Source organism: Lactuca virosa, chromosome 8, assembly GCF_052849685.1.
Source record: "Lactuca virosa cultivar CGN04683 chromosome 8, Lactuca_virosa_CGN04683_v6, whole genome shotgun sequence".
Taxonomy (NCBI): Eukaryota; Viridiplantae; Streptophyta; class Magnoliopsida; order Asterales; family Asteraceae; genus Lactuca; species Lactuca virosa.
Genome location: NC_136433.1, coordinates 230,216,014 through 230,229,987, shown reverse-complemented (window position 1 = coordinate 230,229,987; position 13,974 = coordinate 230,216,014). Strand labels below are relative to the sequence as shown.

The 13,974-nt window shown below is 35.3% G+C and overlaps 3 protein-coding genes across 3 annotated transcripts; all 3 read right to left on the bottom strand.

Annotated features, from left to right (window-relative positions):
• Window positions 1-83: 83 nt before the first annotated feature.
• On the bottom strand, window positions 84-1,225 carry LOC145132319 (senescence-specific cysteine protease SAG39-like). Its single transcript, XM_079067065.1, has 2 exons — window positions 793-1,225; window positions 84-676 (listed from the first exon to the last, which is right to left on the bottom strand). The coding sequence occupies exons 1-2, from the start codon at window positions 1,223-1,225 to the stop codon at window positions 84-86; spliced, it is 1,026 nt and encodes a 341-aa protein (XP_078923191.1).
• Window positions 1,226-4,846: 3,621 nt separating this feature from the next.
• Window positions 4,847-5,988, bottom strand: LOC145132160 (senescence-specific cysteine protease SAG39-like). The gene is made up of 2 exons (XM_079066853.1): window positions 5,556-5,988; window positions 4,847-5,439 (listed from the first exon to the last, which is right to left on the bottom strand). Exons 1-2 carry the CDS (start codon window positions 5,986-5,988, stop codon window positions 4,847-4,849), a joined length of 1,026 nt encoding a protein of 341 aa, XP_078922979.1.
• A 3,617-nt stretch (window positions 5,989-9,605) lies between these two features.
• On the bottom strand, window positions 9,606-10,747 carry LOC145132113 (senescence-specific cysteine protease SAG39-like). Its single transcript, XM_079066766.1, has 2 exons — window positions 10,315-10,747; window positions 9,606-10,198 (listed from the first exon to the last, which is right to left on the bottom strand). Exons 1-2 carry the CDS (start codon window positions 10,745-10,747, stop codon window positions 9,606-9,608), a joined length of 1,026 nt encoding a protein of 341 aa, XP_078922892.1.
• Window positions 10,748-13,974: the final 3,227 nt, after the last annotated feature.

Genomic DNA, 13,974 nt, shown 5'->3' with positions numbered 1-13,974 from the left:
CATTTTGTAATTTACATATTTCATTGTAATAAAATAACCGTAAATACACTTAATTTACAATAATTACTCTTGATGTTCCACAATTATGCAGTGGGGTAGGAAGCCATCATGGCAATGCCACAAAGGCCTTCTTGCGCATCAACATCTCTTTGCATCATTATGTACCCCTCTTGACCCCAACTTGTTCCCCAAGAGTTCTTCACCAGCCAATATTTAGTTCCGTCAGCACTCGCTCCATAACCAACCGCAGTAACACCATGGTCTAGTTCAGTACCACATTCTCCTGTAAACACCCCGCTAGAGTAGAATTGGAAGTCGGACCCACTAGCATCAATGGCCACAGAAATAGGCTGACTAGCTACAGCTTTCAAAAGTGCACTTTCGCTATTAGCAGGAACATCTTCATGACCCGTAATCGCTGCAGCATGGTTAGATTCCTCGTTGCTGTTGCAGGTGCCATCGACTCCTTTGTACGGGTAGTTGCTCTCTGTAGTAAGGCCTTTATTGTTTAGGATGAAATCAAAGGCATCGTCCATAAGACCCCCCTCACATCCCTGATCCTGACCACCGGTGTCGCAGTCCACGAGCTCTTGTTCGGATAGAGAGACCAATTTACCTGTTTTCAGTTGGGTTATTCCTTCCATAGCTGCCACAGCTGAAAACGCCCAGCAACACCCTACAAACATATATGATGCGATATCGAGTTTAAATATGGTCTTGTTAACAAACATAACTTAATTAGTACTTGGACTACGTCTCAAGTTTGAAATTCCCATAGTAGTTTTTGCTTACCACATTGGCCTTGGTCTTTAACAGGTGTTACTGCGCCTTTCTTTCTCCAGTCCATTGATGATGGAACTGCTGTCACATTTTCATACCTGAAAGCAGAGGTCGATGGGGAACATTCGTGTGCCTTGAATCGGTTCCTTGTGCTCGTGAACTCTTGGTTTGTAAGGTCTGCAAACTCATTGACTGCTAGTTTGTAAGCTTTGTTCATGAGACTGTTGGATGACTCTATGTACTGAACATTCTCTTGAAAAATCTTTGAACGTTGTTCTTTCTCATCAGCATCCTTGTACACGCGTCCATAAGGAGCCATCCATTGTTCGTGGCTCTCATAGCTTGAAGTTTCAGGGAGCAGCCGAGATGTAGTGTGCGAAAGCAAAGTAGCAGAGAAGAAGATTAATACCAAAAAAGTCAGGGCTGTCCGGTTTGTTGATGTCATAGTTCTGGTAGATATAAGAAAAAATGGTTGTGAATGATGATTTGGAATAATTTGTGTGCCCACAGGTCGGCTTTATATAGAAACACACGGTTTCGTCATTGTTTGGGAAACGAAATATTTTTATCACCGTTCGTGGAAGATAAGATGTTCAGTTGATATAAGTATTAATCAATACAAGGAAAACACACATGTTACGTTGTTTAGATTTATGATTGATGCCACTAATTTACTTGGATTTTTCTTTTGGACTATACTCCTAATGACTAAAATTGTTGTGTACTGATTTGTTTTCTTAACATAGGCGTAGGTAGGTTATGTAAAAGCTTACAGAACATAGCTTGGCCATTATTTTGGAATGTAGTTGTGTCCTATATGAAGGAAATTCTCCAAGGGTCTGATACTTACAACATATTTTTTATTTCTAACTTTTTTTTATTGTATGGCTTTTAGATGTTCAAAATGCAGATATGCATGCCTTTATTCTATTCGTTTCCATCTTGGTTTATTTTAACTTTACCCACACTTTCAATGCATTTGAAGAATACTAGGCAATAAAGGAGTTTGGTTGGTTGTACGCAATATCAATCTCATCACTACATAAATTGCAATTGCAAGGAGCTTGTTATATATAAATATATATTGATCCCTTCAACAAGACTTGCAGTATCCCCAAAACGATCAAGAAATATAATATTTCAGAATTTTAATTTCGCCCGAATGCATGAATGCTTCTTAACGGCCACTTTTCAGAATCAATGAATGATGTCCGATGTCTGAATTTTCCACTGAAGTCGGCTGTCACGACGTGATACTCCAATATTACTCATTTGACAAAACCTCCCCACAAAAGAGAATTAAAACGAATAGTGTGCACCAACAATGATCTTGTGCGAACTCACCCCTTCCAAGCTCATTTGCCACAATATTAGTGTAGGAAACTTGTCCACACGCCCGCCAAATTAAAATGGTGATGAAAAAAGCAAGTTTACTATGTTAATAAAGGGAAATCGTGAAAATATGTTTGAAAAGGTACAAATGTGCTAAAGGGAAATCATGGAAAATCAAACGAAAAAATACATTTAAAAACCGTTCATTTAGCCATTTTTGTAATATTAATCATAATAAATTTTCGTCAATTATTTACAATGTTAAATGTTACTTTTGATTTTATGTTATTATTATCTATTATTATTGTTTGCTAATTTAAAATCTTTTTCAGCGGAAAATTTTCTCAGAATGTGGACTTATGCAACCCCCTTGTTTGTATGTGGGTGAAGAACTAAAGTTCTCTTAGTGGAAATATGTGTCCTTCACCTTTTATAAGCTTTATTACCATATTCTTTTTTCAACTCCCATCTGGTGAGAGGTATGTTAAAACCAAAGTCTCTATACCATTTCATTAGGAGTCGCCTCATGAAACAAACAAACATGATAGTTATTCTTTATATATACAATAAACCTAGGTTTTCCGATAAACGAAGGGGGCTAAGGGTGACCAATAATTAAAGTGTTATGTCGATCACCGTTTTGGTACTAGACTCCTCAGCTTTGAACTTCTCCTTCGTCTGCCAGACTTTATTGTTAAAACCATGATTGATTATGAGTGATCCGGATGGAAATCATGTTAATTTCTAAATTTATTCATCCGATGTTGTCGTAATAACAACATTGTAGGTTTCAAAGAAAGTGAGAAGAAAAGAAGGATGTTGAATGGTACTGGCAATGTAGTCATTTTTATGGCAACACAAATCTTTAACGGCATACATGAGGAAAATCTACTACACGACCATCGAATCAATTTATTCTAAGAGAAATGTAACCGACATGCTTTAGGTGTAATAGTCATTGTTAGTCCGGTCTCGAATAGAGGTAGTATACAACTATTTGAATTCCCTTAACATTTCCAGAAAGAAGGTCTTAGATTTCTCGAAAATCTACATGGTAGTCGTATTCGGTTTAGGATCATCTATAAAATATAGTTGTTAGATTATACCGTAGATCGAAAGTCTCACGATCAAGTCGATTTTTCTGCTCTCACAATCGTAATGTGTTGTAGAAGTTTACGAGAAGTTTCGTCAATATGATACAAATAACACAGAACCCAATATTATGTGTGTAAAATAGTTCTTCTCAGGAGGAATCATAGTTCAGACTAACAAGGTTGAGAAAAATGTTGAGGAGGTGTCGATCATGGTTGCCGGAAAAGGTTAAAAATAAAGATTTACGATTGTTGATGCCAAGAAGGATGTAAGGGGAAAGAGATCAAAATTAGGAGAGACGAATTGACTTTGATACGATTAGAGGCGATCCAAAACCCCAGTATGCATGAAATTATTTTGTTGAATCTAATGCCAGAGTTCCAGAAATGTTTTGCATTTTCTATTGTGCGGTTGTTTTGTATTTCGTTCTCTTCTATGTAGCTTTTCTTATTTTCATATTTATTTCTTTCTTTTGTGATAAACATAGAAAATATAAATAAAAATGAAGTATTATATGGCATTTAGGAATCGTTAGTTATTGATAAAAAATGTCCCGACTATTAAGAAGTTTTTAGTTTATTTATGAAATTATGGAAGGTTTGATTATAAAGACAGTTTAGATGCAATTATCTCAATGATTCCAACCACAATTATTTAAATCCCATTAATAGTGTCGTTTGTTGTGGCTTTTCTGTTTTGGACTTCCAATTTAACGGTTGATGTTGTGTAGTTGTTCTTTGGCTTTCGATCAATTGTTACAATCTTTATCTACTAATCAATACAATAAAAATTTGTTCTCAAGAACAACATGATTTCTTTCTTTAATAATAATATATTAACAATTACAATGTACAAAAGGAACTATATATAAAACGGTCATATATGGGCCAAAACACAGCATGATAAATACACATAACATAAATACACGAAATTCCTTTTCTTTTTATTATAAATACGTAAATGTTAATAGTTTTCTTAAAAATAACATGTGTGGTTTCATAGCTACTTCCATCTAGCCAATAAATTGCATAGCTCTCAAAACGACTTCATCACTACTTCCATATGCAACTTAGCACCCACAAAAATATTTCAAGTGATTCTCAAGGAAAGTTGGTGTTTTGATTGGCACGACTTGGATTTGACTCCGGTCTCACATCTATCCGGCCCGCAGATTCGCATTCCCTGATTTATGATGTCCTTCATTGTGGGTGTTATTCGTATTATCAAATCATTTAGAGACTTTGGATTATCTGGAATTTTGCACTTGAATCTGCTACCAACTTATGGTAAACTTTGTTATTTTGTCAAAAGTATTTATTGTTCACTGGACCCTTCGTTTGATCAAAAAAGAATTCATACGTTTCAACATGTTTTTCATGGGTGAGTGTTTTGTTCAACATTTCCTATACTCGGAGAAGCATATGCATATACGAAAAGACATTCAAGCTCACAATTTTTCCAATACATAATATATATATATATATATATATATATATATATATATATATATATATATATATATATAATTGCATCCTTACTAATATTTAATTTTTTGGATACATTTTGTAATTTACATATTTCATTGTAATAAAATAACCGTAAATACACTTAATTTACAATAATTACTCTTGATGTTCCACAATTATGCAGTGGGGTAGGAAGCCATCATGGCAATGCCACAAAGGCCTTCTTGCGCATCAACATCTCTTTGCATCATTATGTACCCCTCTTGACCCCAACTTGTTCCCCAAGAGTTCTTCACCAGCCAATATTTAGTTCCGTCAGCACTCGCTCCATAACCAACCGCAGTAACACCATGGTCTAGTTCAGTACCACATTCTCCTGTAAACACCCCGCTAGAGTAGAATTGGAAGTCGGACCCACTAGCATCAATGGCCACAGAAATAGGCTGACTAGCTACAGCTTTCAAAAGTGCACTTTCGCTATTAGCAGGAACATCTTCATGACCCGTAATCGCTGCAGCATGGTTAGATTCCTCGTTGCTGTTGCAGGTGCCATCGACTCCTTTGTACGGGTAGTTGCTCTCTGTAGTAAGGCCTTTATTGTTTAGGATGAAATCAAAGGCATCGTCCATAAGACCCCCCTCACATCCCTGATCCTGACCACTGGTGTCGCAGTCCACGAGCTCTTGTTCGGATAGAGAGACCAATTTACCTGTTTTCAGTTGGGTTATTCCTTCCATAGCTGCCACAGCTGAAAACGCCCAGCAACACCCTACAAACATATATGATGCGATATCGAGTTTAAATATGGTCTTGTTAACAAACATAACTTAATTAGTACTTGGACTACGTCTCAAGTTTGAAATTCCCATAGTAGTTTTTGCTTACCACATTGGCCTTGGTCTTTAACAGGTGTTACTGCGCCTTTCTTTCTCCAGTCCATTGATGATGGAACTGCTGTCACATTTTCATACCTGAAAGCAGAGGTCGATGGGGAACATTCGTGTGCCTTGAATCGGTTCCTTGTGCTCGTGAACTCTTGGTTTGTAAGGTCTGCAAACTCATTGACTGCTAGTTTGTAAGCTTTGTTCATGAGACTGTTGGATGACTCTATGTACTGAACATTCTCTTCAAAAATCTTTGAACGTTGTTCTTTCTCATCAGCATCCTTGTACACGCGTCCATAATGAGCCATCCATTGTTCGTGGCTCTCATAGCTTGAAGTTTCAGGGAGCAGCCGAGATGTAGTGTGCGAAAGCAAAGTAGCAGAGAAGAAGATTAATACCAAAAAAGTCAGGGCTGTCCGGTTTGTTGATGTCATAGTTCTGGTAGATATAAGAAAAAGTGGTTGTGAATGATGATTTGGAATAATTTGTGTGCCCACAGGTCGGCTTTATATAGAAACACACGGTTTCGTCATTGTTTGGGAAACGAAATATTTTTATCACCGTTCGTGGAAGCTAAGATGTTCAGTTGATATAAGTATTAATCAATACAAGGAAACCACACATGTTACGTTGTTTAGATTTATGATTGATGCCACTAATTTACTTGGATTTTTCTTTTGGACTATACTCCTAATGACTAAAATTGTTGTGTACTGATTTGTTTTCTTAACATAGGCGTAGGTAGGTTATGTAAAAGCTTACAGAACATAGCTTGGCCATTATTTTGGAATGTAGTTGTGTCCTATATGAAGGAAATTCTCCAAGGGTCTGATACTTACAACATATTTTTTATTTCTAACTTTTTTTTATTGTATGGCTTTTAGATGTTCAAAATGCAGATATGCATGCCTTTATTCTATTCGTTTCCATCTTGGTTTATTTTAACTTTACCCACACTTTCAATGCATTTGAAGAATACTAGGCAATAAAGGAGTTTGGTTGGTTGTACGCAATATCAATCTCATCACTACATAAATTGCAATTGCAAGGAGCTTGTTATATATAAATATATATTGATCCCTTCAACAAGACTTGCAGTATCCCCAAAACGATCAAGAAATATAATATTTCAGAATTTTAATTTCGCCCGAATGCATGAATGCTTCTTAACGGCCACTTTTCAGAATCAATGAATGATGTCCGATGTCTGAATTTTCCACTGAAGTCGGCTGTCACGACGTGATACTCCAATATTACTCATTTGACAAAACCTCCCCACAAAAGAGAATTAAAACGAATAGTGTGCACCAACAATGATCTTGTGCGAACTCACCCCTTCCAAGCTCATTTGCCACAATATTAGTGTAGGAAACTTGTCCACACGCCCGCCAAATTAAAATGGTGATGAAAAAAGCAAGTTTACTATGTTAATAAAGGGAAATCGTGAAAATATGTTTGAAAAGGTACAAATGTGCTAAAGGGAAATCATGGAAAATCAAACGAAAAAATACATTTAAAAACCGTTCATTTAGCCATTTTTGTAATATTAATCATAATAAATTTTCGTCAATTATTTACAATGTTAAATGTTACTTTTGATTTTATGTTATTATTATCTATTATTATTGTTTGCTAATTTAAAATCTTTTTCAGCGGAAAATTTTCTCAGAATGTGGACTTATGCAACCCCCTTGTTTGTATGTGGGTGAAGAACTAAAGTTCTCTTAGTGGAAATATGTGTCCTTCACCTTTTATAAGCTTTATTACCATATTCTTTTTTCAACTCCCATCTGGTGAGAGGTATGTTAAAACCAAAGTCTCTATACCATTTCATTAGGAGTCGCCTCATGAAACAAACAAACATGATAGTTATTCTTTATATATACAATAAACCTAGGTTTTCCGATAAACGAAGGGGGCTAAGGGTGACCAATAATTAAAGTGTTATGTCGATCACCGTTTTGGTACTAGACTCCTCAGCTTTGAACTTCTCCTTCGTCTGCCAGACTTTATTGTTAAAACCATGATTGATTATGAGTGATCCGGATGGAAATCATGTTAATTTCTAAATTTATTCATCCGATGTTGTCGTAATAACAACATTGTAGGTTTCAAAGAAAGTGAGAAGAAAAGAAGGATGTTGAATGGTACTGGCAATGTAGTCATTTTTATGGCAACACAAATCTTTAACGGCATACATGAGGAAAATCTACTACACGACCATCGAATCAATTTATTCTAAGAGAAATGTAACCGACATGCTTTAGGTGTAATAGTCATTGTTAGTCCGGTCTCGAATAGAGGTAGTATACAACTATTTGAATTCCCTTAACATTTCCAGAAAGAAGGTCTTAGATTTCTCGAAAATCTACATGGCAGTCGTATTCGGTTTAGGATCATCTATAAAATATAGTTGTTAGATTATACCGTAGATCGAAAGTCTCACGATCAAGTCGATTTTTCTGCTCTCACAATCGTAATGTGTTGTAGAAGTTTACGAGAAGTTTCGTCAATATGATACAAATAACACAGAACCCAATATTATGTGTGTAAAATAGTTCTTCTCAGGAGGAATCATAGTTCAGACTAACAAGGTTGAGAAAAATGTTGAGGAGGTGTCGATCATGGTTGCCGGAAAAGGTTAAAAATAAAGATTTACGATTGTTGATGCCAAGAAGGATGTAAGGGGAAAGAGATCAAAATTAGGAGAGACGAATTGACTTTGATACGATTAGAGGCGATCCAAAACCCCAGTATGCATGAAATTATTTTGTTGAATCTAATGCCAGAGTTCCAGAAATGTTTTGCATTTTCTATTGTGCGGTTGTTTTGTATTTCGTTCTCTTCTATGTAGCTTTTCTTATTTTCATATTTATTTCTTTCTTTTGTGATAAACATAGAAAATATAAATAAAAATGAAGTATTATATGGCATTTAGGAATCGTTAGTTATTGATAAAAAATGTCCCGACTATTAAGAAGTTTTTAGTTTATTTATGAAATTATGGAAGGTTTGATTATAAAGACAGTTTAGATGCAATTATCTCAATGATTCCAACCACAATTATTTAAATCCCATTAATAGTGTCGTTTGTTGTGGCTTTTCTGTTTTGGACTTCCAATTTAACGGTTGATGTTGTGTAGTTGTTCTTTGGCTTTCGATCAATTGTTACAATCTTTATCTACTAATCAATACAATAAAAATTTGTTCTCAAGAACAACATGATTTCTTTCTTTAATAATAATATATTAACAATTACAATGTACAAAAGGAACTATATATAAAACGGTCATATATGGGCCAAAACACAGCATGATAAATACACATAACATAAATACACGAAATTCCTTTTCTTTTTATTATAAATACGTAAATGTTAATAGTTTTCTTAAAAATAACATGTGTGGTTTCATAGCTACTTCCATCTAGCCAATAAATTGCATAGCTCTCAAAACGACTTCATCACTACTTCCATATGCAACTTAGCACCCACAAAAATATTTCAAGTGATTCTCAAGGAAAGTTGGTGTTTTGATTGGCACGACTTGGATTTGACTCCGGTCTCACATCTATCCGGCCCGCAGATTCGCATTCCCTGATTTATGATGTCCTTCATTGTGGGTGTTATTCGTATTATCAAATCATTTAGAGACTTTGGATTATCTGGAATTTTGCACTTGAATCTGCTACCAACTTATGGTAAACTTTGTTATTTTGTCAAAAGTATTTATTGTTCACTGGACCCTTCGTTTGATCAAAAAAGAATTCATACGTTTCAACATGTTTTTCATGGGTGAGTGTTTTGTTCAACATTTCCTATACTCGGAGAAGCATATGCATATACGAAAAGACATTCAAGCTCACAATTTTTCCAATACATAATATATATATATATATATATATATATATATATATATATATATATATATATATAATTGCATCCTTACTAATATTTAATTTTTTGGATACATTTTGTAATTTACATATTTCATTGTAATAAAATAACCGTAAATACACTTAATTTACAATAATTACTCTTGATGTTCCACAATTATGCAGTGGGGTAGGAAGCCATCATGGCAATGCCACAAAGGCCTTCTTGCGCATCAACATCTCTTTGCATCATTATGTACCCCTCTTGACCCCAACTTGTTCCCCAAGAGTTCTTCACCAGCCAATATTTAGTTCCGTCAGCACTCGCTCCATAACCAACCGCAGTAACACCATGGTCTAGTTCAGTACCACATTCTCCTGTAAACACCCCGCTAGAGTAGAATTGGAAGTCGGACCCACTAGCATCAATGGCCACAGAAATAGGCTGACTAGCTACAGCTTTCAAAAGTGCACTTTCGCTATTAGCAGGAACATCTTCATGACCCGTAATCGCTGCAGCATGGTTAGATTCCTCGTTGCTGTTGCAGGTGCCATCGACTCCTTTGTACGGGTAGTTGCTCTCTGTAGTAAGGCCTTTATTGTTTAGGATGAAATCAAAGGCATCGTCCATAAGACCCCCCTCACATCCCTGATCCTGACCACTGGTGTCGCAGTCCACGAGCTCTTGTTCGGATAGAGAGACCAATTTACCTGTTTTCAGTTGGGTTATTCCTTCCATAGCTGCCACAGCTGAAAACGCCCAGCAACACCCTACAAACATATATGATGCGATATCGAGTTTAAATATGGTCTTGTTAACAAACATAACTTAATTAGTACTTGGACTACGTCTCAAGTTTGAAATTCCCATAGTAGTTTTTGCTTACCACATTGGCCTTGGTCTTTAACAGGTGTTACTGCGCCTTTCTTTCTCCAGTCCATTGATGATGGAACTGCTGTCACATTTTCATACCTGAAAGCAGAGGTCGATGGGGAACATTCGTGTGCCTTGAATCGGTTCCTTGTGCTCGTGAACTCTTGGTTTGTAAGGTCTGCAAACTCATTGACTGCTAGTTTGTAAGCTTTGTTCATGAGACTGTTGGATGACTCTATGTACTGAACATTCTCTTCAAAAATCTTTGAACGTTGTTCTTTCTCATCAGCATCCTTGTACACGCGTCCATAATGAGCCATCCATTGTTCGTGGCTCTCATAGCTTGAAGTTTCAGGGAGCAGCCGAGATGTAGTGTGCGAAAGCAAAGTAGCAGAGAAGAAGATTAATACCAAAAAAGTCAGGGCTGTCCGGTTTGTTGATGTCATAGTTCTGGTAGATATAAGAAAAAATGGTTGTGAATGATGATTTGGAATAATTTGTGTGCCCACAGGTCGGCTTTATATAGAAACACACGGTTTCGTCATTGTTTGGGAAACGAAATATTTTTATCACCGTTCGTGGAAGCTAAGATGTTCAGTTGATATAAGTATTAATCAATACAAGGAAACCACACATGTTACGTTGTTTAGATTTATGATTGATGCCACTAATTTACTTGGATTTTTCTTTTGGACTATACTCCTAATGACTAAAATTGTTGTGTACTGATTTGTTTTCTTAACATAGGCGTAGGTAGGTTATGTAAAAGCTTACAGAACATAGCTTGGCCATTATTTTGGAATGTAGTTGTGTCCTATATGAAGGAAATTCTCCAAGGGTCTGATACTTACAACATATTTTTTATTTCTAACTTTTTTTTATTGTATGGCTTTTAGATGTTCAAAATGCAGATATGCATGCCTTTATTCTATTCGTTTCCATCTTGGTTTATTTTAACTTTACCCACACTTTCAATGCATTTGAAGAATACTAGGCAATAAAGGAGTTTGGTTGGTTGTACGCAATATCAATCTCATCACTACATAAATTGCAATTGCATGGAGCTTGTTATATATAATATATATTGATCCCTTCAACAAGACTTGCAGTATCCCCAAAACGATCAAGAAATATAATATTTCAGAATTTTAATTTCGCCCGAATGCATGAATGCTTCTTAACGGCCACTTTTCAGAATCAATGAATGATGTCCGATGTCTGAATTTTCCACTGTAGTCGGCTGTCACGACGTGATACTCCAATATTACTCATTTGACAAAACCTCCCCACAAAAGAGAATTAAAACGAATAGTGTGCACCAACAATGATCTTGTGCGAACTGACCCCTTCCAAGCTCATTTGCCACAATATTAGTTTAGGAAACTTGTCCACACGCCCGCCAAATTAAAATGGTGATGAAAAAAGCAAGTTTACTATGTTAATAAAGGGAAATCGTGAAAATATGTTTGAAAATGTACAAATGTGCTAAAGGGAAATCATGGAAAATCAAACGAAAAAATACATTTAAAAACTCTTCATTTAGCCATTTTTGTAATTTTAATCATAATAAATTTTCGTCAATTATTTACAATGTTAAATGTTACTTTTGATTTTATGTTATTATTATCTATTATTATTGTTTGCTAATTTAAAATCTTTTTCATCGGAAAATTTTCTCAGAATGTGGACTTATTCAACCCCCTTGTTTGTATGTGGGTGAAGAACTAAAGTTCTCTTAGTGGAAATATGTGTCCTTCACCTTTTATAAGCTTTATTACCATATTCTTGTTTCAACTCCCATCTGGTGAGAGGTATGTTAAAACCAAAGTCTCTATACCATTTCATTAGGAGTCGCCTCATGAAACAAACAAACATGATAGTTATTCTTTATATATACAATAAACCTAGGTTTTCCGATAAACGAAGGGGGCTAAGGGTGACCAATAATTAAAGTGTTATGTCGATCACTGTTTTGGTACTAGACTCCTCAGCTTTTAACTTCTCCTTCGTCTGCTAGACTTTAATGTTAAAACCATGATTGATTATGAGTGATCCGGATGGAAATCACGTTAATTTCTAAATTTATTCATCCGATGTTGTCGTAATAACAACATTGAGTAGGTTTCAAAGAAAGTGAGAAGAAAAGAAGGATGTTGAATGGTACTGGCAATGTAGTCATTTTTATGGCAACACAAATCTTTAACGGCATACATGAGGAAAATCTACTACACGACCATCGAATCAATTTATTCTAAGAGAAATGTAACCGACATGCTTTAGGTGTAATAGTCATTGTTAGTCCGGTCTCGAATAGAGGTAGTATACAATTATTTGAATTCCCTTAACATTTCAAGAAAGAAGGTCTTACATTTCTCGAAAATCTACATGGCAGTCGTATTCGGTTTAGGATCAGCTATAAAATATAGTTGTTAGATTATACCGTAGATCGAAAGTCTCACGATCAAGTCGATTTTTCTGCTCTCACAATCGTAATGTGTTGTAGAAGTTTACGAGAAGTTTCGTCAATATGATACAAATAACACAGAACCCAATATTATGTGTGTAAAATAGTTCTTCTCAGGAATCATAGTTCAGACTAACAAGGTTGAGAAAAATGTTGAGGAGGTGTCGATCATGGTTGCCGGAAAAGGTTAAAAATAAAGATTTACGATTGTTGATGCCAAGAAGGATGTAAGGGGAAAGAGATCAAAATTAGGAGAGACGAATTGACTTTGATACGATTAGAGGCGATCCAAAACCCCAGTATGCATGAAATTATTTTGTTGAATCTAATGCCAGAGTTCCAGAAATGTTTTGCATTTTCTATTGTACGGTTGTTTTGTATTTCGTTCTCTTCTATGTAGCTTTTCTTATTTTCATATTCATTTCTTTCTTTTGTGATAAACATAGAAAATATAAATAAAAATGAAGTATTATATGGCATTTAGGAATCGTTAGTTATTGATAAAAAATGTCCCGACTATTAAGAAGTTTTTAGTTTATTTATGAAATTATGGATGGTTTGATTATAAAGACAGTTTAGATGCAATTATCTCAATGATTCCAACCACAATTATTTAAATCCCATTAATAGTGTCGTTTGTTGTGGCTTTTCTGTTTTGGACTTCCAATTTAACGGTTGATGTTGTGTAGTTGTTCTTTGGCTTTCGATCAATTGTTACAATCTTTATCTACTAATCAATACAATAAAAATTTGTTCTCAAGAACAACATGATTTCTTTCTTTAATAATAATATATTAACAATTACAATGTACAAAAGGAACTATATATAAAACGGTCATATATGGGCCAAAACACAGCATGATAAATACACATAACATAAATACACGAAATTCCTTTTCTTTTTATTATAAATTCGTAAATGTTAATAGTTTTCTTAAAAATAACATGTGTGGTTTCATAGCTACTTCCATCTAGCCAATAAATTGCATAGCTCTCAAAACGACTTCATCACTACTTCCATATGCAACTTAGCACTCACAAAAATATTTCAAGGAATTCTCAAGGAAAGTTGGTGTTTTGATTGGCACGACTTGGATTTGACTCCGGTCTCACATCTATCCGGCCCGCAGATTCGCATTCCCTGATTTATGATGTCCTTCATTGTGGGTGTTATTCGTATTATCATCATTTAGAGACATTGGATTATTT